General features: G+C 59.8%; 1 protein-coding gene across 4 annotated transcripts; it reads right to left on the minus strand.

The window, feature by feature from the left end:
* Nucleotides 1-242: 242 nt before the first annotated feature.
* Nucleotides 243-20,296, minus strand: EXOC3L2 (exocyst complex component 3 like 2). Of its 4 annotated transcripts, XM_023649896.2 has the most exons (15): nucleotides 20,171-20,286; nucleotides 19,947-20,086; nucleotides 19,444-19,512; nucleotides 18,693-18,868; nucleotides 15,323-15,861; nucleotides 11,701-12,334; nucleotides 9,809-9,920; nucleotides 8,749-8,850; nucleotides 8,544-8,644; nucleotides 8,217-8,327; nucleotides 7,659-7,794; nucleotides 4,943-5,065; nucleotides 4,344-4,499; nucleotides 3,450-3,571; nucleotides 243-907 (listed from the first exon to the last, which is right to left on the minus strand). In XM_023649896.2, exons 4-15 carry the CDS (start codon nucleotides 18,701-18,703, stop codon nucleotides 619-621), a joined length of 2,436 nt encoding a protein of 811 aa, XP_023505664.2. In that variant the 5' UTR covers nucleotides 18,704-18,868; nucleotides 19,444-19,512; nucleotides 19,947-20,086; nucleotides 20,171-20,286; the 3' UTR covers nucleotides 243-618. The 4 variants fall into 4 exon arrangements, with proteins under 4 accessions (XP_023505664.2, XP_023505665.2, XP_070080717.1 ...); XM_023649897.2 differs by lacking the exon at nucleotides 18,693-18,868; XM_070224616.1 differs by lacking the exons at nucleotides 19,947-20,086; nucleotides 20,171-20,286 and having other exon boundaries at nucleotides 19,444-19,596.
* Between the last annotated feature and the right edge of the window lie 755 nt (nucleotides 20,297-21,051).

Raw genomic sequence — 21,051 nt, forward strand, 5'->3', positions numbered from 1 at the left:
GAATGACAAAGTGAGGGACCCTGGCTCGGAGCGGCCAAGGGCCTGCCCTGGAGGCATGCAGCCCGGGCCCTCCGTGCGAATGGGGCGGCCGGGCTGCCCCTGGCCCCGCGGGGCCCTCTGCAGCCTCCACTGCCCAGCCCAGGAGTTGGACCCTGGCCCGGCCTTGGGCGTGTGAGAAGCCCTTGGCCCTGGGCCCTGCCTTGGTCTTTCCTCCCCCCACACACTGGGGACTCGGCCCTTCCTTGTGTTAAATAGAAACCTCTTTATTCTAAGTATCGTACATTTTTTAATACATTGGAGTGGGGCCAGACCTTGAAGGGAGGGGAAAGGGGGGGGGCCCGGGATATTTCTAGAGTCTTCCAAAATGCTACCCACCACACGCTGGGCTGGGGAGGAGGTGCTAAGGACGAGCTTCGTGGCCTTGGGGAAGTCTCTGCTCCCTCTGGCTTCTGTTTCTCTTCTGCACGGGGAGCGATGGGCGAGGGGACCTCAAAGGAACTTTTCATCCCGGGGGTCTGTGGTCCCAGGCACCGAGTCAGTAAGGGGCCGTCCAGGAGGGCGGTTTGTCAGCAGCAAAGACGGGGGAGGCACTGAGGCGGGGAGGTTGCTGGGGGCATCTCAGCGTTGGGCCCGGGGCCGGGATGCAGAGGGGGACCGGGGCCGGGGCAGACAGGCCAAGTTGGGCCTGGCCAGCCGGGAGAGGGGGAGGCGGCCCAGGACGAGAGGGAGACTGAGGCAGAAAGGCGGGCGGGGTACGGGGATGTCAGCGAAGAAGACCCGGTCGCGGGGGGGTGACGAGGCTCCCTCTTCAGACAGTTCCAGGTCCCGGGCCACCGCCAGGATCTCGTGGCGGGCGGCTGTGTTGCAAAGGCCACGGATGTCAAGGAGGGCCGCCACATGCTTCCGCCTGGGGCAGAGGAAGGAACAGGTGCCTGGGGGTTCGGTGCTTCAGACACAGGCCCAGCCCCCCGGGGACCCCGCCTCAGAACCCGCCTCAGCTCTGGAGTCCCTTTGTCCCCCCAGATCCCTCCTAATACCAGTCCCCCTCAAATTCCTCCCCTCACCAGCCCCCCTGGCTCCCTCCTTTCATATCAGCCCCCTCTTCTTGCACCAGGCTCCCCTCCGGTGTCTCCCTTCACAGCAGCCCCCCCAGACCCTCCCCTCATACGAGCTCCCCTCCAGAATTGGCTTCCGACCATTTCTAACACCTGCCACCCACAGTCGATTCCAGAACCCTCACCTCCAACCCCAGCTCAGGAATCTTTCCTTTTACCCCAGTCTTGGCTCCTGATTAAAATAATCTTCAGCCTTCACCCCCAACCTTAGACAGCCCCTAAATTTCCATTCTGGTCCCCTCACTCCTGGTTAAGCTCTGGAATACAGCAGCCCTGGACTTCATCTCCACTTTCATCTCAAACGGCCCCACCATCACCACTCGGACCCAGCCCAGATGTGCTCGCCCTCGTTCCCATCCTAACGCAGTCCTCGCCCCAAGCCCAATTCTGGAAGTTTCTCCACCACTGCAGTGCCAGCGGCCTCATCCAAAACTCAACATCGCTCAGCCTATGGGCCGGCCCGGTGGCACAGCGGTTAAGTGCGCACGTTCCGCTTCTGTGGCCCGGGGTTCGCCGGTTTGGATCCCGGGTGCAGACATGGCACCGCTTGGCAAGCCATGCTGTGCTAGGCGTCCCACATATAAAGTAGAGGAAGATGGGCACGGGTGTTAGCTCAGGGCCAGTCTTCCTCAGCAAAAAGAGGAGGATTGGCAGTAATTAGCTCAGGGCTAATCTTCCTTAAAAAAAAAAAAAAGATCGCTCAGCCTAGATCTCATTCTAGAACCTTCATCCCCAAATTCGGCCTCAGAACACTCGTTTACTTTCCCCTCCCACCAAGCCGCAGAATGGTGCTGGACCAAAATTCTACTCCAGAACTGGAACTCACCTTGGGGACCCTCACCCCAAACAAAACCAACTGTACCCCACAACCCTCGCCCCTAAATCCAACACAATGGGACCTTCCCCGTCGCCGCTTCAGCTCAAGACCGCAGGTCTAAAACTCAACTCCAGAACCACCACCACATTCCAACGCAAGATGCTGAGCCCAAGCGTCCTCTCCCGAACTTGCAAACACAGCCTGGGGGCCCCCACTACTCCCTCCAGCCCAGCTGGGCGTCTTCGCCCTCCCCCATACCTGCTTGAGAAGCCCCATGGCTCCAAGACATGCGCGTCCGCAGGGTGTGGCTCAAGAACCTTCCGGCTCAACCAAGCTCCCAAACACGGCCCCAAACCCCGCTTTGGAGCCACTCCTCCCAGCCCAGCTCGAGCTCCAAAGGGGGCTTCAGATTCAAGTGCAGAAGCCCCACTCCAGCAGGAGTGCTGGGGTGCCCCCGCTCTCAGGGGACTCCAGGGCTCTGTGCCTTGCCAGGGACGGGAGCCCCACACCCTGGAATCAGAACTGTGCATCCGGAATCAACCCCAGGAGGCTCACCCTCCGCCGCTGGCCCTCCGCCCTGGAGCTTGAAACCCCACTGAGGCCTCCCTCCCCGGCGCATGGGGTTCCGTCTCTCTGAGTACAGAACGTCTATCTGCCTGAACAGCACTGCATGACTGCCACCACTGCCACCACCATCCAGCATTTACGGGTGGCAGTGGGGTGTGGTGGTCACGTGCACCAGCTTTTGAGCCAGCCTGCTGCCTGGGTTCAAGTCCAGGCTTTGCCACCGCCTAGCTGTGACATTCGGGGTGAGCTACTTAATTTCTGCCTGCCTTCCGTGACGCCAGCCACTTAGAACAGCCTTTTTACTTGCGTATGTTTTCTGAAATAACTTTTCTTATAGGTCCTGCTTATAGAGTGGGTGTGTAAGGTGATTTCTTAGGTCTGAGCTAAGGACTCGACCAACAAGAACTGGCATTGTTACGGTTGTCACCATTGATGATGATGATGCATCCCTCAATAATCCTATGAAAAGAATAGATCGTCCCCTCACGGAACAGATGAGGAGACTGAGGTTCAGAGCGGACCGCTGAGAAAGGAAATGGCCCACCAGGACCGGAAGGGCTCCTGCCGCCGTCTCAGTGCGTGTGCGCCCGTGTGCCCGTGCGTGTCCCCGTGTCCCCCGCGGCTTCCCTGCCGGGCCGGCCCTTCCTGCCGCCGGGCGGTCCCGCGCCCCGCCCCCCCACCCCCCGCCCCTGCCCTGGGCTTCCTGTGACTGCCTGTTTGTTTGCGAGCCCTGGTGGCGGCGGGCGGCGGCGGCAGCGGCGGAGGCGGCGGGAGAAGGAGGGAAATCGTATTAATAATGCCCTGGTTCCAGCAGGAAACGGCCGTCAGACACGCTCGCCGCCCCCTCTCCCTCGCCCAGGAGGCAGGAAACGCAGGGACTGCTGCCAAGGCCCGCTGGGGGGGGGGGGGGGGGGCGCGGGGGGCAGGCCGGGTTGGGGGGGAGCTCTCACCTGATGTCTGGGTAGTCCCGCACCAGCACCCCCACTTCCACCTGGATGCTGGGCGTGTCTTCCAGCTGCAGGACTTCGGCCAAGTGGGGCACCACGGCGTCCAGCCAGGAGGCCTGGGACTCCTGCAGGAGAGGGCCCGCGCTGGCACTCGGCCCCCGGTACATGCTCCCCCCAAACCACACCCTCCCAAGGCCCGGCCCCTCCCGGCCTCAGTGGTCTCGTCTGTAAAACCAGGCAGAGGACAGACTGTCCTCAGAGGTCACCTGGAACCTTTGGAAATTTGAAGAAATACCCATGATATCATCTACTCCCAGTTTTGCAGATAATTTGGGGCTGGGGACACCCCTCGGGTCGTAGCCAAGTTTGCAAAATGTTACCATTGGGGGAAACTGCCTAAGGAGCCGTCTCTCTGCCTTCTCAAGAAAATTTCCAAAAAAAAAAAAAAAAACATTCCAAGGACTCCAGGCTAGAAACTCCTGGAATAGCGGCTGAGCGAGGCCCTTCCGGTGCCGCTGATCACACTGGCACAAATAAGCGCTAGTGACTTTAAAGTCTTGGGTTTGGGAACATTAAGACTCCAAGTTTCTGGGGCATTTGGCTTCTAGGTGGGCTCACCTAAGAGCTAATGTTTCTGGAATGTTCTCTCTGGGCCAGCTAGGGTCCTAAGCACTTAAAGGGACTTAAGTGATGGAACCCCACACCACCACCTGGGGACCGTGACTCTCCCCCGCGCGCAGAGGCTAGCCATCACCGGGCGAAAGGCCATTTTTACGCGCGGAGAGCAAAGATCAGCGTCCCCATTGCCCCGAAGTTGGGTGAGAGTCTTCCTCTCAGGCGCTGCCCCCCGACCCCGGTTTCCGAGCACACCCCCCCCCCCCCCGGGGCCGCACTGACCAGCCGCCTGAAGAGCCTCTGGAGCTGCGCCGCGTCCTCCCGGAGCCTCCCGGCCACGCGGCTGCGGGTCCGCGCCGAGCGGCAGCGCAGGCGCCCGCGGAGCAGCGGCCGCACGTACTGGACCAGCGCCCGCCGGTGCAGCTCGGCCACCAGCGTCTGGGGACCCGAGGGACGCGAGGGGTGAGCCGCCGGGGGCCCCGCTCCCCACCCGCCCGCGCCCACGAAGGCGCCCAGCGGGGGCCTTCCCCCACGCCGGCACCCAAGGGGTGACCCCCCTCCCCCTCCCTCCCCCCGCCCCCTCCCTGCCCCCCCTCCAGCCTCCTAGTGAGCCCGCGGACACCCCCTGCCGGCGTCCCAAAGGTGCCCCATCCCCGACCTTTCCCCAGTCTCCGGAGCTCCACCTCCAGGGGCCCCCGACCCAGTCTGTACCCGGCCCTACACCCCAGCACCCGCGGGCACGCCTCCCCCAGACCCGGGGCAGAGTGCCACCTATCTCCCCCGAGAGAGCTGCTCCGCACGTTGAAGGGGTCTCCCCCAGGGGAGCGCTCTTGCTCCCCCCAGCCCCAACCCCCACGCCTCCACCCCCCAAGGAGGCGCACCTGGTAGGGCTCGTCCTGCATCCTGCGTAGTGCCAGGGCCTGAGCGCCCAGCGTGCCCACGATGCCATCCAGGGCCTCCGAGCTGCTCAGCCACTTCCGGCGCATCAGCTTGTTGAAGTGGGGCTGGGGGGGGCAGAGAAGGGGGAACGCATAGCTGTCTTCCCTTCCACCCTCTTTCTTCACTTACCAATTCAACATAGGTTCCCGAAACCCTGCTCCCAGCTGAACCAGAGCTCCATGGCGCTGGGTACACAGCCGTGATGGAGACAGCCCGACCCTGCCCGCCTGGGGCTCATAGTCCGGAAGGGGAGACAGACCAGAGCCCAGGCAGGGACCACCCAGAGTGGACAGGGCTGGAGGATGGAGCCCAGGGACTTAGTGAGCCCAGAGGGGAGGCCTGGGTCAGCACAGAGAATCAAGGAGGGCTTCCTGGAGGAGGGGGTGCCAGAGCTGAGGCCCCATGCTGGTCATTGTTAACCAGGTGAGGGGTGGGAGAGGGAGCGACTCATTGGGAGGGAAGAGCCAGTGTGAAGAAGGTTTAGATTTCAGATGGGCCTGCCCATCAGAGGACCAGAAAGAAGGTCAGCGTGGCTGGCAAAACCCCCTCTATAATCCTCAGGGCCCAGGGCAAATGAAAAGGAGGACCCTCATCCAAAAATTGTTAAGAACTTCAAGACAGAGAGAGCATTAAACCAAGCTGGGGCCCTTCTAAGCAAGGGGGCCCTGTGTGACAGCCCAGTGGAGAGATGGGGCTGGTTGGGTGGGGGCAGCAGAGCACACAGGGCCTCCTGGGCAGTGTGAGGAGCCCCTGCTTTCTCCTGAGGGCACTGGGGAGCCATGGCAGACTCTGAGCAGGGGAGGGAGAGGGTCAGCTTTGTGCTTTATGGAGATGGATGGGAGAGGACGAGACTAAGGCAGAAATTAGGGGGGAAAGGGGTTGAGCAGAGAGAAAGGAGAATGCAGGCGGTAGAATTCGGAGGATGCAGTGAGGGAGCACTGTGGGGTGGCGTCTGGCTCCAGGTGTGTCGCTGTTGCCATAAACTCTGTGTATCTGTGACGATAAGGATGCCCAATACCCGCCACCAGGACCCCAGCAAAGCCCCTGACGGCCACAGTCCCATTGCTGCCAGAGACGCCTGGAATTCCTGAGCCCACCTTCCAGATGAGTAAACAGAGACCCCGCGAGGACAAGCAACTTGTCCGGGGTCCCCCTACCTGGAAGCGGTGCAGCCAGGCCTGGAACAAAGACTGTACCCCGTCCCCTGCACCCCCCTACTCCCCCCCCAACTCAGCCACTTGTATTCACATACTTGTGCATTTAGTCACTCAACAAACACTCTCTGAGCCCAGCCCTGGGGGGTTACTAGGGACGTGTCGGAGAACGCTTGGGGACACGGGAAAATGAGATAAACAAACTCCAAGCGCCTGATAATCGTAAGCAGGTTGGGGGACTCTGAATACTCATCTGATACTTGATGATATTTGGAATTTCTGTTCCATTTGTCAGGTATGCAGATGGCACTGCGGTCATGTTTGTTTAAAAAGGACTCCTTATCTTTGGGGATACAGGCTGAAGTGTTGATGGATGATGTCAGGATGTCAAGGATCTGCTTTCAAAGAACCCCGTGGGGGCAGAGAGGGAGGTGAAACTAGATTGGCCAGGAGTTGATATTTGCTGGAACTGGTCCCCGAGAGGTCATTCTGTCATTCTGCCTACTTTTGTGTTTGTTTGAAATTTTCCATAACAAAAAGTTATTTTAGAAACATTCCAGCAGATCCTTGTCCTTGAGGAGCTAACACTCTAGTGGGAGGAGATGATTTAAAAAAAAAAAAAGAAAAGAAAGAAAGGCCATAGCATGGCAGGTGGCTGTAAGTGCTTTGGAGACAAAGAGAGCAGGGACTGGGGAAGCGGGCTTCTGTTTTAAATGGGGCAGGCAGGGAAGGTCTCACTGAGATGGTGACATTGGAGTCAGGACTTGAGAGAGGTGACAGAGGGAGCTGTGTGGCCATTGCAGAGAAGAGCAATGCGGGCAGCTGGAATAGCAGGTGCAAAGGTCCTGGGGCTGGACTGTGCCTGTCGCATTGAGGAACAGTGAGGGGGCGGTGTGGCTGGAGTGGAGCAGCAAGGGGGATAGTGGGAGGAGATGAGTCAGAGAGAGAAGGGGCCAGTGATGTGCAGGGCCCTGGGGGCCACAGCAAGGACTTTGGCTCTTGCTACATGGAAGCTGGGAGCCATGGAGAGTTCTGAGCAGAGGAGGGACACAATCTGGTGCACAAGGTGGGTTGGGCAAGTATTACAACCAGGGACACGCATACCTCTGGGTCTCATTCCCCAGTACTCCCACCGCCCTCCCCACATGCTCTCACCCACCTCTGAACCCAGCCTGCTCCGGGCATGCACAGGAGCCCAGAGACGATGACTGGGGCTCTAGGGTCTAGGCGAGGCTGGACAGGGACTTGGGGGACCTCACTGGGGGGGCTCCACCCCGTCCCCAGGCCCCCTCCTGCTGGTGGCTCTCTGTCCTCCCCCGCCCCAGCCATATCCTCCCACCTCTTCCTTCCTGCACCCCCTTCTGCCCCCCTAGACATGACCATCACCCCCACCCCGTCTGCTTCCCAAACACTGAGTCACGGGCTGAAAGGAACTGTGGGACGGGGGGCACTCCCCTGTCCCCTGTCCCGGCACGGGCTCCACCCCAGCCCCTGCCTCACTCACCTGCAGCTCCTGGAACAGCAGGTCAGCCAGGACGCGGTGGCAGAGTCGGGTCACTCGGTCCAGAGCGCTGGCCGCTGCTTCCCGGGCTGGCTCACTTTCGGGGGGCCCCACCCGGGCCAGGCGCTCCGCCAGGGCCCTGTGGGGATCAGCGGAACCAAAAGTCAAGGAGCCTCGACGTTGAGCCCAACCGCCTGGACCTGGCTGAGTGCACATAGTTAAACATATTTGAATTCGTATCTTGAATTTTGAATTATGTGAATTATGCATAACCAATTTGCAAAATGCATCAAAAATCAGTTAATAAAAAAGGAAAGTAAGATAAGATAGAAAACAATCTGTAACTCAGCATGTTTGAGGCTGGCTGCTCGGTTCCTATAATTCTAACACTGCGATGTTCTGATTGTTCGATTCTGGTGCTCTGAGATGCTAGGGTCTTTCCAGGACTCCCAGGTTTTATGCTTCTATGGTCCCGTGGACACGCCTCTCGGGGCCAGCTCTGTGGGCTCCCAGGATCCGAGCACCCCAGGTCAGCTTGTCCCCCGGGACTGGCCCTCTCACCTCAAGGGGGGCCCGCAATTGACCAGTGAGATGGTCCTGCTGACATAGGTGTCCGGTGGCAGCTCCCGGACTCCTGGATTCTCGTGGAATCGCTCCGCGCGCTGCTGGAAGCTGGTGGGAGGGGATGCGGAGGGCATGACAGATGGAGCCACGCTGGGTAAGGGTCCCTTGCCCCGCGCTCAGCCCAGCGAAGCCTGTGACCCCCACTGAGGCCCCCCCCCCCGTGTCTCTCTTGACTTGATTGCTTTTCATCTCTGCTCTCTCTGTTGGATCCCCCATCCTGATGCCCAGCCCCCTTCCCGCACACCCTGCCCCCAGCCCTCCTACCTCTGCAGGAACTCTGCCAGCCCCCCCAGGCAGCAGTGGGCCATCCGCTCCCCAAACTCCTGGCTGATGCGGGGTGCTTGGTCCGTGTGCTCTTCCAGCAGCTGCACGGTCAGGGGTGGGGGCAAGAGGGGGTGAGGAGGGGTGAGGTCCCACTTTCCCACCCCCGCATTGTCCGGCTGATCCCCGCCTCTTCCCCACCCCCTACCTCACACACATCCTGGGCCAGGCTGCTGGGCTGGTCCTCGGGGCTCCCCCAGTGTTCCTCATCCTCCTGCAGCACGCGAAGCAGGGCTGCCCGCGTCTGAGCCTGGAGTGGGGAGTCGGGGGAGAGGCAGGAGTCGGGGGCCGCCTGGGAGCCTCTCTCCCCGTTTCTCCCACCATGATCCCCGCTTCTGAGCCCCAAGCAGGTCTGGCTTCTATCCGTGAGCTCGTCAAGGTTACGCTGGGGAGGGAGGATGGACTGGAAAACCGCCCCAGCCCTTTCCATTCCTAAGTCTATGACTCGAAGCTTCATATTGAGTCTGTGGTTTTCAGCATCCTTCATCTAATAGCCAGAGTGTTTAAGCATCTATTTTCTCATTACTGATGTTCCTAAGACTCTGCTCTCAGGTTCTGCAAACAATTGGTTCAAGGCTGTCAGATTCTGGGATTCAAGACTTCCCAGGACCTGGGATGCTAAGGTTTACCCATCTCTGATTCTCTGGTCCAAAACTGTCTCCAATTCAGTGAGTCTGAGAATCGAGACATGTTCGATTCTCAGATTCCAGGCTCTCAAGTTGCAAAGATTCTCATTTCTGTGGCGGGGGCAGGACTGGGGTTCAGGCAGGAAAGGCCCCTGTGGCCAGGCTGGTGTCAACGGCCGGGCCATCCTGCTCTGTGATGCCTGTGCCCGGCCGGTTAACCATCAGCCCTGCTTATACGCAGAGACGCCATGAGGCCCTCCATCTGTGAGTCTGCAGGTCTGTGAGCTGGGGTTCTGTGACTGACTCTCTTGCTCTAAGAGTTGAAGTGTCTGAATGTACCGAACCTTCTGGAGGGTTTCCACGCCCCCCTGGGTGCTTGAGCTCCAACACCGACCATAAGGCAGAAGGGAGCAGCATGGGCTTCCATGTCTGTCTTTTGGACAGAACTCAGAAGTCCACAAGGGAAAAAGGGAGATGGAAATAGCAAAAGGGGGAGGGGAGAGGCCCCCAAGCTCAGCATGTCCCCCCACTCCCTGCAGAATGCCTCCCGCTCCCTAATCCCCAATGCCAAGTGCCAGGTACCTTAACATCGGTGACGCATTCATCCTCCAAGCCCCGCAGGGTGCCAGGGGACAGAAGGGGCCCCAGCTCCCCGTTCTCCAGGGCGACCACGTCCACCAACCCTAGGACCTCTCTGGGGGGTGGGGGGTGAGAGACAGGGAGGTCTGTGAGAGGTGAGGCTGGGCCATCAGACCTCTCCCCAATCCCCTCCCCATCCCTTCACCCCCGCTGCTGCTGTGTTTGTGACCATGGACCACTCCCTTCCTCTCTAGGGACCGGCTTTGCTCATCCCTCAAAGGAAGTGTCTGAAATTGTCACTCCCCTGGCTCCAGCTCTCTGAGTCAGCTCCCTGATGGATGATGTCTGGGCAAGACTTCCAGGGGTCAAGTCCAGGCTCGAGGATCTGGCACACAGGGTCTCACCTACGATCGGCTGCCCCAGACAGAAGCTTCCTTCCACCTCTGCTCTTTGTCCCTACCGCCTCACCTGGCCTTGGAGGCTGCCCCAGTCCAGCCCTCGCTCCCTGCTTCTACACTCTTGCATGCCCTGGCCTGTACAGTACCATCACCCCATACACACTCCTCCCCATCCAGGCTTTTGCTCTCGGTGCTTCTCAGGCAGAAGCACCATCTCCCTACAGATCGGACTTAACTCATGTCCCACCATGCCAGGAAGCTCTCCAGACTCCCTACCCCACCTCCGTCTCTCATGGATGGGGTGACAGTGTTATTAACATGTATTGCCAAATAGGATGGGGGGAGCAATGTTGGTAGCCGCTTCCCTCTCTTTCCTCTGCTGACAGCATCCTGATTTTGTTTGAGGAACCACCCATCCCCTGCGTTCTCCAACATGTGGTTTGAGGATGGCCAGCTCCCTTTTCCCGGGCGTGGAGAGGTGACCCAGTCATGGCTAGTCACCATATTCCATCCCCTGGCCACAAGATGCGTATGTGTTAGGTTTCAAAGGCTTGAAAGTTATAAGATTCTAAGACTGGGAGGGTCAAGGGCGTTGAGGTTCTAGAAGCTAAGAGTACAGAACTCAGGGGCCAACAGTGCTACAGTCCTCAAACTGGATGGGTCAACAGGGTCATGGTTCTAGGATCCAAAGAAGGGATGAGGCTAAGGTTTAGGATGCGAAGGCTCATTGGCACTAAGAGTCTAAGATTGAAAGCGTCATCAGTTCTAAAGCTATAAGATTGGAAGAGTCAAAAGTGCTAATGTCCTGGGATCTAGAGAGAACGTGTGAAGGTTCTAGAATTCTAAGGACCAAGATTTTAGGAGGAGAAGGGTCAGCGGGGCTAAAGGTTCTAGGACCAGAAGGATCAACGATGCTAAGATTCTAGAACTGGAAGGGTGGGCGGTGTTAAGAGTCCCAGACTGTGAGGGTGGACCATTCTAAGATTCTTGGACCGGGATGGGGCTGAGGTTCTAGGACTGGACAGACCAGTGATGCTGAGATATTGGGACTGGAAAGATGGACGGTGCTAAGGATCCAGGACTGGAAGGGTCCACGGTGCCGAGGTTTTAGAACTGGAAGGATCAGCATGGCTAAAGTTCTAGCACAAGAAAAGTGGACAGCACTATGGTGGCCCAGGGTTTCCCGGGTTCGGATCCTGGGTGCGGACATGGCACCGCTCATCAGGTCATGCTGAGGCGGAGTCCCACACGCCACAACTAGAAGGACCCACAACTAAAAATACACAACTATGTACTGGGGGGCTTTGGGGAGAAGAAGAAAAAAGATTCTAGGATTGTAAATGTTACTGGTGCTGAGGACCGGACAAGTCAATGGTGTGAAGGTTCTAGAATTGAAGGGTTGGCTGTTCCAAGGTCCTTGAGGGAAGGGGCAGGGCCCTACGCGACCTTGGGACAGCGGGTCCCCAGGCTGCGCGGCCTGCACGGGCCCCAGCTCACCTGGGGTACACCTGGTTGTGCCAGTGCAGCAGCGCGTAGCGGTCGGCCAGCGGGAGCCTCCGGCGGGCGGCCACCGCGAGCCACTCGGCCAGGGCGCCGTGGTAGCCGCGCAGGTAGACGCTGAAGGCGCCCAGGCCGGCGGGGTAGGCGGGCGCCAGGCGGCCCCGCACGACGCCCATGTCCTCCAGCAGCCGCGCCCGCAGCGCCTCCAGCTGCCCGGCCAGGCCCCCGGGCGCCCCGGGCGCCGCCGCCTCCAGGCGCTCCCTCGCCGCGCGCGCCACCGCCTCGGCCCAGCGGGCGCGCAGCTTGCGGGCCGCCCCGGGGCCCCGGCGCCCGTCGGCCGCCTCCTCCTGCACCAGCACCTGGCCCAGCTGCGCCACGGCGCCCGCCCCGGCGCCCGCGCCCGGCCCGGGGCCCGCCAGCGTCTCGCGCACCAGCGCCCACAGCTCGCGCTGCAGGGCCTCGTACAGCAGCGCCACGTCCCGCGCCCGGCGGCCCCCGGCCGCGCCCTCGGCCTTGGGCGGCCCCGGCACGCCGCACCCCGACGACGCCAGCTCCTCGGCCTCCAGCTCCAAGATGTGCTCGTCGGCCCGCGCGAGCTCGCGCTGCTGGATCAGGCTCAGGATCTCCAGCACTGTGGGGGCAGACGGGGAGGGCACAGGGTGGGTGGTTACGGGAAGGGGTAGAGGGGAGGGGAAGAGGGATGGGGAGGGGGAGGGGGAGAGGAGTCAGGGGCAGTTCGGGAGAAGGGTGTCCGATGAGGCATGAGGGGGCAGAGCAGGGAAGGGAAGGGAAGGGAAGGGAAGGGGGGCGGAGAGCGGGGGGTGGAGGAGGAGGAGAGTGGAGAGAGGAGGAAGGCAAGGGTGGGGGAGGGCGAGCAAAGAAAGAGGGGCAGGAGCAGGGCTAGGGGAGGGGAGGATGGGGTGAAAGGGGATGGAGAAAGGGGCAAGGGAGAGGACCAGGCCGTGGGAGAGCAGACCAGAGAGGTTAGGGAAGGGAAAAGGGGGTTTTGGCATGGGAGAGGGAGTCTGGGTGCAGGAAGGAGGTCAAAGGACTAGAGCGTGTCCCATGAGGAAGAGGATGGAGGGGGGGAGTCAGAGGAAGCGGGAAGTAAGGGCTTGAGGAGGAACGGAGAGCATTAGGGCTCAGGGTCAGGGGTCAGGGCCTGGAAGAAGGTATCAAGGAATGGTGTGGGACAAGGGGAGGAGTCAGGCGAGACCAGGGGTTAGGACAGGAGAAGTGCATCAGGGCCAGAGAAAGGGAGCAGAGGAGCAGAGGGATGGGGGATCCAGTGGGCCAGGTAAGGGGGAGAGGAATGGAGGGCACCAGTGGACCGTGGGCAGGATGGAGGTGGGGAGAGGATAGTAAGACCAGCGAAGGGGTCTTTTGGGGGTGGGCAGCCGTGGGGTGATCTGACATGCTGAGTTCAGACTCCTCCAAGAGAGAGGAGCCATGGGGTTGGGAGGCCTCTGAGTGAAGGCAGAGGGAGGGTCCCAGTGGCCCAGGGTTACCCCGACACCTCCACCCCCCTGCACTTCCTCCCTGGCAGAGAAACTATTTCCTGGCCAGCGCTATTTCTGCCCATCCGTTTCCAGAAGGCGGGGGCTCCAGTCACCCCCTCCTCACCTCCCTGCAGTGCCCTCCCAGTCCCCAGGGAGCCGGGGCTGAAATAGCCTCAGGCCAGGATGTGGAGGGCACAGGAGGATGAAGAAGGCGCTCTCCTGACATCCCCAAAGCTGGGGCAGCATGGACTGGGGGGGGGGGGGGGGAAGGGTTAGGAGCAGGAATGGGGGATGGGGGAGCCAGAGACAGGGTTGAGGGTTGAGGACGGAGTTGAATGAAGGGGGGCATTGGGACAGGGCTGGGGACCCGTTTCAGGGATGGGACTGGAGATGAGGGCGGGGATGAAGGTGGGGGTTGGGATGAGGGGGTTTCGGATCAGGACATGGTTGGGGTTGAAATCTGTAGAAGGGGATAGGAAAGGAATTGAGCAGGACATCTGGGGTTTGGGGTAGGGATGGGGTTGGAAATGTGGGTGGTGATGACTTTGGGTGAAAGTTGAGGACAGGAAGAAGGAAGAGATGGCTATGAGTCTTCAAGATGAAGCTTGGACATGAGTTGGGGTTAGGAATGGGGATGGAGTTGACGATGGAGGTTGGGATGGGGGTCAGGAATGGGACTCGGGATGGGGGTGGCGATGGGATTAAGAATGAAGGAAGAGGTTGAGGCTGGGGTCGGGGCTGACATGGGGGGCTGCGGAGGGACTAGGAATGGGGCTAAGACTGAATGAGGAAGCTGGGGGCGAGGGGTTGAAGGTGGATGCTGGGATGGGCCTGGGGTTGGGGGTCAGAAGTGAGAGTGAAGAGAGGAAGGGGTTGAAGTTGTACGTGAGGATGGGATTGGGGTAGAGGAATGAGCCATGGGGCGAGACTGGACCCGCTGGCGGTTGTCGTGGTGTTGGCATAGCGATGAGGTTAAAGATGGAGTGTGGAGGGAGAGTTGGGGATAAGCGTGTGGGTGCATCTCAAGGTGGAGACTGCTGATGGGGTTTGAATAAGTATGGGGTGGAAACCACAAAGGCATGGGAGAGACACTGGGATCGAGGTTGAGGAACAGATAGGGTGGCGTTGTGAGTTGAATTGTGTGTCTCTCCCCTCCAAAAAAAGATACGTGAAGTCTTACCCCAGGACCTCAGAATGGGGCCTTTGGAAACAGTCTGCACAGAGGCAGTCAAGTTAAAATGAGGTCAGAGGGTGGGCCCTGATCCAGTGTGACTAGTGTCCTTGTAAACAGGGGAAATTAGGACACAGACACGCACAGAGGGAAGATAATGTAAAGACACAGCACTCTGTGACCACAGAGGACTGGAGTGGTGCAGCTACCAGCCAAGGAACGCGGCCGGCCAGCCGGCCGGCAGACCACCGGAAGCTGGACGAGGCCATGAGGGACCCCCAGCAGGTTTCAGGGGGCTCACGGCCCTGCTGACGTCTGGCCTCCAGAAGTGTGGGAGAATGAGTTCCCGTTGTCCTCAGCCACCCAGTGTGTGGGCCCTGGTTGCGGCAGCCCCAGGAGACTAATAAGGTGGTGGCAGATTGGGGGATGTCGTTGAGAGAGAAAGGTGGATGTTGGGCATGGGGCCGAGTCTGAAGACAAAGTTGGGATATGAGTTCAGGTAGTGGTGAAGGTGGAGGCTGGGGCTTAGCATCGGCTAGAGTCGGGGTTGGGGCTCAGAGTGGATGGAAGCGGAGAAGGGACTTGGGATGCAGGAGGAGGCTGAGGTGGGGGTTGGAGTTTGGGACCAGGGTTGGGGCTGGGATGGGAACGAATGGAGTATGGAGATTCAAGATGGAACGTGGATCCTTTGAAAGGAGATAGGATTGGTGATTCGCTTGTCATCGGACACTGGGGTGAGGTTGAAGGTGGCAGGTGGAGAGGGGGACAGGTGGGGGTGGAGATGGGGCCGAAGCCGGAGCTTGGTGACGATGGGGATTCGGACTCAAGGAGGATGGGCTGGTGTTGCACGTGGAGGCGAGCGGAGGGGAGCCGGGGATGTGCATGGAGATGGGGTCACAGGTGGAGGCACTGTGATCCCCCCAGGAATGAACCAGGACTCCAGACTCACCTGACAATGGCTCCTTCACCTTTGGGGGCTCCGGGACCTGGGGCGGGGGCTCTGGAGCCGCCTCGCCTGCAGGTACCACCCTCTCAGCCAGGGACGCCCGCCGGGGCTTGGGCCCGCGCCCCAGTCTCAGGAAGGCCAGCCTCCGGGCGGCCTCCCCAGCCGCCTCCTCGTCTCCCTGGGCTCGGATCCCCTGAAGCCTGGCCAGGAGGCCAAAATCTGCCGAGCTACGGCGGATCCCCGGGCTCAGCACACGGCCCAGGAAAGAGCGGGGCTGCCCGTTCCCTGGGCTGCCCCCCCGCCGGCTGGGAGTCCAGCCCAGCCGGAAGGGAGCCAGGCCGGCCAGCTTCTCCAGGGTGGCACGGCGGCCACAAGATGTCCCATTGGGCAGGCTCCCCAACTCTCCAGATTCCTCCTCTTCCAGCCCTGGAACTTCCTCAAAGGGGTTCCGAGAGGACCTCAGGGGTAGGGTCCCCGCCCGGGGCACCTTGGAGTCTGCCACCCCTAGGCTCTTCAGGATGGGCATTTTGACAGGCAGGGACCTGGGGGAGAAAAATAACGGACCATCGATGGTGTTGATGACAGTGGTGTGGATGACAACACCACCGCGCACCCAGCCCTTCAGCGCCTGTGTGCCAGGCTCTGGTCTGAGCACCTGCTAACCCCGCGGATCTGCACAGGCCCACGAGGCAGGTGTTATCTTTGTGCCCATTTTGCAGATAAGTAAACTGAGCCTCGGAAGAGCGAAGGCGCTTGCCTGAGGTCCCAAGTGAGGCAGGGACAAAGCCGGGAATCATGCCCAGACCTGTCTGATTCCAGAGCCTGGCTTCTTCCCCACCCTCACCCCCCCCCAGCATCGGCATTCAGACCCTTCCCCTGCCTAACTCCTGCTCCAGAGTGTTCATCATCTTAGTGGGCCCTGCTACCCCAGGAGGAAGCAGGCCCAGAGAGGGGAAGGGTCTTTCCCAAGGTGGCACAGCCTGCGAAGGGCAGAGACTGCATGGGGACCCAGGCCCCCTGTCTACCCAGATAGCCAGGTCACCCACCTGGGTACCTGCCTCATCTCCCTGGTCCAGTCGGGACCCCTGTCACCCCTACCCCACCCCAGTCATTCCATTAGCAAAAACTTACTGGGAAATATCCAGAAGAGGCAAACTTTGGAGACAGAAAGGAGAGGAGTGTTGCCAGGGGCTGGGAGAGGGAGCCGGGGAGTGGCCACTTAATGGGTGCAGGGTTTCCCTTTAGGGGGATGAAAATGTTCTGGAACTTGCTAGTGGTGATGGTTGATGACATGGTGAATGTACTAGATGCCACTGAATTGTACGTTTTAAAATGGCTAATATGGTGAATTTTATGTTGCGTGTATTTTACCACAATTAAAAAAAAAACCTTACTAGGCATTTGCCACGCAGGCAATGGGGATACAGCGGTGGCCAAGGCAGACCCAGGCCCTGCCAGTTCCAACTCCTAAGTCCCTCGTCCCCTCCCTCTCCATGGCCCCTACTCCTGTCTGAGTCACCCCACCCCACCCCCGCTTCCCTGTTGCAGCCTCTTCCTTGGTCTCCAGCCTCTAGTCTTGGCCCCTCCAGTACACCTTTGAGGACTTCGTTAAGGCATAAACCTGCCTCTCCCCTCCCTCGAATCTTCCATGGCTCCCCAGTACCCTTGGGACAAAATTCAGCCCCCTTGCCTGCCAGCTGTGCACATCACCAGTGCTATCCCGCATTCTCCTCATCCTTATCCAGGCTCCTCTGGGTTTCTGCATCTCTCGATCCTTCTACCCAGAAGCCTGTTCTCCATGTTCCATTCATGCTTTAGGACCCAACCCCAATGCCTCCTCCTCCAGGAAGCCCTCCCTCATGCCCAGGCTGAGTCAGGTGCCCCCCTCAGGTCTCCCCCTAACCCAGCCCTGCACACTCTGGGTCGTCACTGTCTGGGGATGGGTCTGTGTGCCCCCCCGCCCCGAGACGGCAGGGTCAGGGCTGTTGTGGTCACCACTGTATCCCCAGCTCCCAGGGCAGGCACTCAGGGAATGAATGGGTGCTACCCAGGAAATGGAGGAAGGAGGCAAGGACTTCATTCCTTGTGGGGGAGGAGGCATGACGAGTTAAGCTGTGGAGGTCAGGAAGGAGCAGGCCACTCAGGGCCTCCTCCCCAGGGCACTGGGAAGGGCGCTTTTGAAAATGATGAAATAGTCCAAACGTTTAGAAAATTATCGAAAACAAAACTTCAGAAACGGCCCCTGTGGCTACAGCTGTAGTCTCATCGGAGGCAAACATTCGCTCTGTTCGTTCAGACTTTAAGAATCACATGCCCCAAACGCACAGAAGCCTCCTGCGGCCCCTGCCCCAGCCTGCTCCCAGGGAAAGTGGCCGAAAGAGTTGTCCTCCCGTGGCCGCAGACGGTTCTTCGATCCCCACACAGACTGTATCCAGAAAGCATACACTGTTCTACATGGTTTCCAACTCACTAGAAACCTCATCCTGTGTGTACGTTGCAACCTGCTTATTTTTGGCTCACGTTATACACGTGAGATTCATCTATGTCCCGTCTCTGTGGCTCTAGCTGTTGCATACTATTCCACTGTGTGACGATGACAAAATCGTGTAAGGTGTCCCCGTGTTCACTCGTTCTCCTATTGCTGGCCACGTAGGTCGTTTTGAACCCGGAGAGGTCGTGAGCAGGCAAGGGACAGGGTCAGGGGTGGACAGCCCTGCGGGGGAACGGGGGGTGCTGGGGGATGCTGGCGCTGCAGGGGCCCTGAGGTGGCTGGGCCATGGGCAAGAGCAGCTCCTTTCCTGGTGGGGAGCCCTCGTCTTTGCTCCCTGACTTCAGTCTCCAGACCTGAGCTGTCGTTTCTCAAGCCTCCTGTTCCCAGAAACACTGTCCTGGCCTCACGCCAGTCTCAGTGGTCCCCCAGCCCCCAGGGAGGCAGTCACCATGGCAACCCTTGCCTGGAGCCCCCATAGCTGTGGGCAGTCCATACCAGCCCCCCATGCATGCGCACTATTCGCACCCTGATTTCTCTGTCTTCCATCTTCCAGACTGGCTTCCACATGCCTCCTCCCCAAATGGCTCTATCATCGCCACCTCCCCCAGCTGAAACAGGGGGCTCCAGTTTCCCTCCAACTGAAGTTAACATCACCCAAACTAGATGTGACATACCCCGCTGGCTCTCGCATCCACCCCCAAACTGGAGCCAATGCCCCCAAACCATTTCCAACCTCCTCAGGCCCGGCTGCAACATTTTCCCCCCAAACTGGCCCGACGTTTTTCTCCTTCCTGGCTCCGACACCCACCTCTGCAAACCGGCTCTGACATCCTGCCCCTCCAGCCCCCTTGTCTGCCTCCCAGTGCCAGGCCCCTGACTCACTTCCGAGGCATCCCTTAAGCCCCCGAGCCGCCGGGCCCCCGCAGGATGTCTTGGCCACCGTTGCTTCCCTCTGGCCTCCTCCTCTTCCTCGCTGGCAGCCTCTCCCCACAGCCCCAAACCCTCCGCAGGCAGCCCGACCTCTGTTTGCAGAAGTTGTCACCTCCGGTCCCCAGGGTCTGCATGGGAGAACCCCTCCCTTACAAATGGCACGTCCAAGCCTGACCCCAACCAGTATACCCCAATCCAGCCTTGCTCCCCAACCCTCCTGTCCCCAGCCCCGCCTGTTTCCAGCTCATCCACATCTTCTCTGCCAACCGCGTCCCCATCCTGTCTTCTGCTTCATTTCCATCCCAACCCCTGTCCCCTTTCCCATCTCCAGGCCCCCATCCTTGGGGATGGAGCAAAGCACTCACCCCTCCCCGGCTTCTGTCTTCCCACCTGAGCTCAGAGGACATCAGACCCACCAACTCTCATACCTCTTCTCCCTTGGTGGTTCCCAGCTCCCTGGCGCCCTGCAGCCTCTCTGCATCCCCAGGGTCCCCAAAGTCTTCCCTGCGCCCTCCTGCCACTCTCGTCTCCCCATCTCCTCCCTGCCCTCTCGCTGGCACTCTCCCCAGGTCGGGCTCCAAATCTTCTCTTTGCGCCCAGCCTCTCCGGGCTTCAGGACCCCTGTGCTCAGGAACTCTGATGCAGCCCCGATCCAGAGGGGCCCCTGCGCTGCGAAGCCTGCCCCCTCCTCCAGCACACTCACCTCGTCCCTCTGTCCTTGCTGCTGTCCTGTCCTAAGGCTACTTGAGCCAGGAATGCTGAGAGCTGGGATCTGAGGAGGGGGGGTTAGGGGAGGTCAATTTCCTGTCAGGAAACCCCTCCCTCTCTGGGGCCAGGGGCGGGAGAGACTCTATCTGTCTGCCCTTTCGGGCCGGCTGCGGTCAGTCGGGCTGGGAAAGACAGGCCCACAGGCCGGCCCCCACCCTCACCCCCGCCCCGGCCAGAATCGCCCGCCCCAGCCTGCTCTTCACGCCTCTCAAGGTGATAACACCATTCCGGGCGCCCCAGGGGACACCCCACGCTGGACGTGGGCCCAAGGCTCTCTCTTGGGTTTGAGTTCCCCGCTATGGGGTGAAGGTTCTGCTGGACCCAGAGGCCAGGATGGGAGGCCCATGGGGGCGGCCCTGAGTGTGGGTTTGGAATTGTGGTTCTCTTTGCCTAAAACCCTCAGATCTCAGGTCTCTGCATGGCCCCCTCCTTCCTTACCATCCCGGTCTCAGCTCCAGCATCTCTTCCTCAAAGGAGACATTCATCCAGCCAGCACCGGCACCTCCGAGCCCTGCTCTCTCTCTCTCTCCCAGAGACATTACTCCAACGGTCAATTCCTTCAGAGCACCTTCCACGATCTGAAATGATCAGATTCCTCTGCCTCCCTTAGAGATTTTCTGACTCCCCAACTCGAATGTCAGTTCAAAGCAGATTTTGCTTACCTTGTTCATCTTTATGCAGTAGATGCTCAGTAAAGATTCACTAAGGACGGTGCCAACGGTGATGGATCAGAACGGAGGGCTGGAAGCTGGGGATGGAGATGGCAGGTGTGGCTGGGGCTGCAAATGGGTTGGCTCCTCTGGGTGAGGCTGGATGCAGGGTCCGGGTTGCTTTTTTTTTTTTGAGGAAGATCAGCCCTGAGCTAACATCTGCTGCCAATCCTCCTCTTTTTCCTGAGGAAGACTGGCCCTGAGCTAACATCTGTGCCCATCTTCCTCTACTTTATATGTGGGACGCCTACCGCAGCATGGCTTGCCAAGCAGTGCTATGTCTGTACCTGGGATCTGAACCGGCGAATCCCAGGCTGTCAAAGGGGAATGGGCAAACTTAACCGCTATGCCACTGGGCCAGCCGCCCGAGTTACTTTTAAGGCTGGGTTTTATGTTTAGGTGGCCTTTCATGGGCTCGGGCACAGGGTCCTAGGTGTTCGGCCTGGGACAAGTAATCACTGGGCAAAGTTGGGGCTGCGGTGGGGTTGGGGTCAACATTAGGGTCACGGGCTGAGCTGGAGATCTCTGCTTGTCTGTGTAGACCGGGAGTAGGCTGGGAGAAGTGGGTCAGGGGTTAAGATTCCAAGGTCTGAAGGCCTCAGATGGGGACTGGATTTGGCAGACAATGGGTCGTGGGGGAGGGGAGGGTTGGGTGGCCAAGAGGGGAGGGCGCAGGACAGGCATTGTCCCCCCAGGTCAGTGTGGACCCTGGTAATCAGAAGGCCACCCAGGCTGGATCCAAGCGGCCTGTCATGGGCCGTGACCACTGTCGGATCCCCCCCCCTTTATGTTTAATTTAATTTTTTAATCGACATAAAATTCACATGCTGTAA

The sequence above is a fragment of the Equus caballus genome, chromosome 10, assembly GCF_041296265.1.
Source record: "Equus caballus isolate H_3958 breed thoroughbred chromosome 10, TB-T2T, whole genome shotgun sequence".
Lineage (NCBI taxonomy): Eukaryota > Metazoa > Chordata > Mammalia > Perissodactyla > Equidae > Equus > Equus caballus.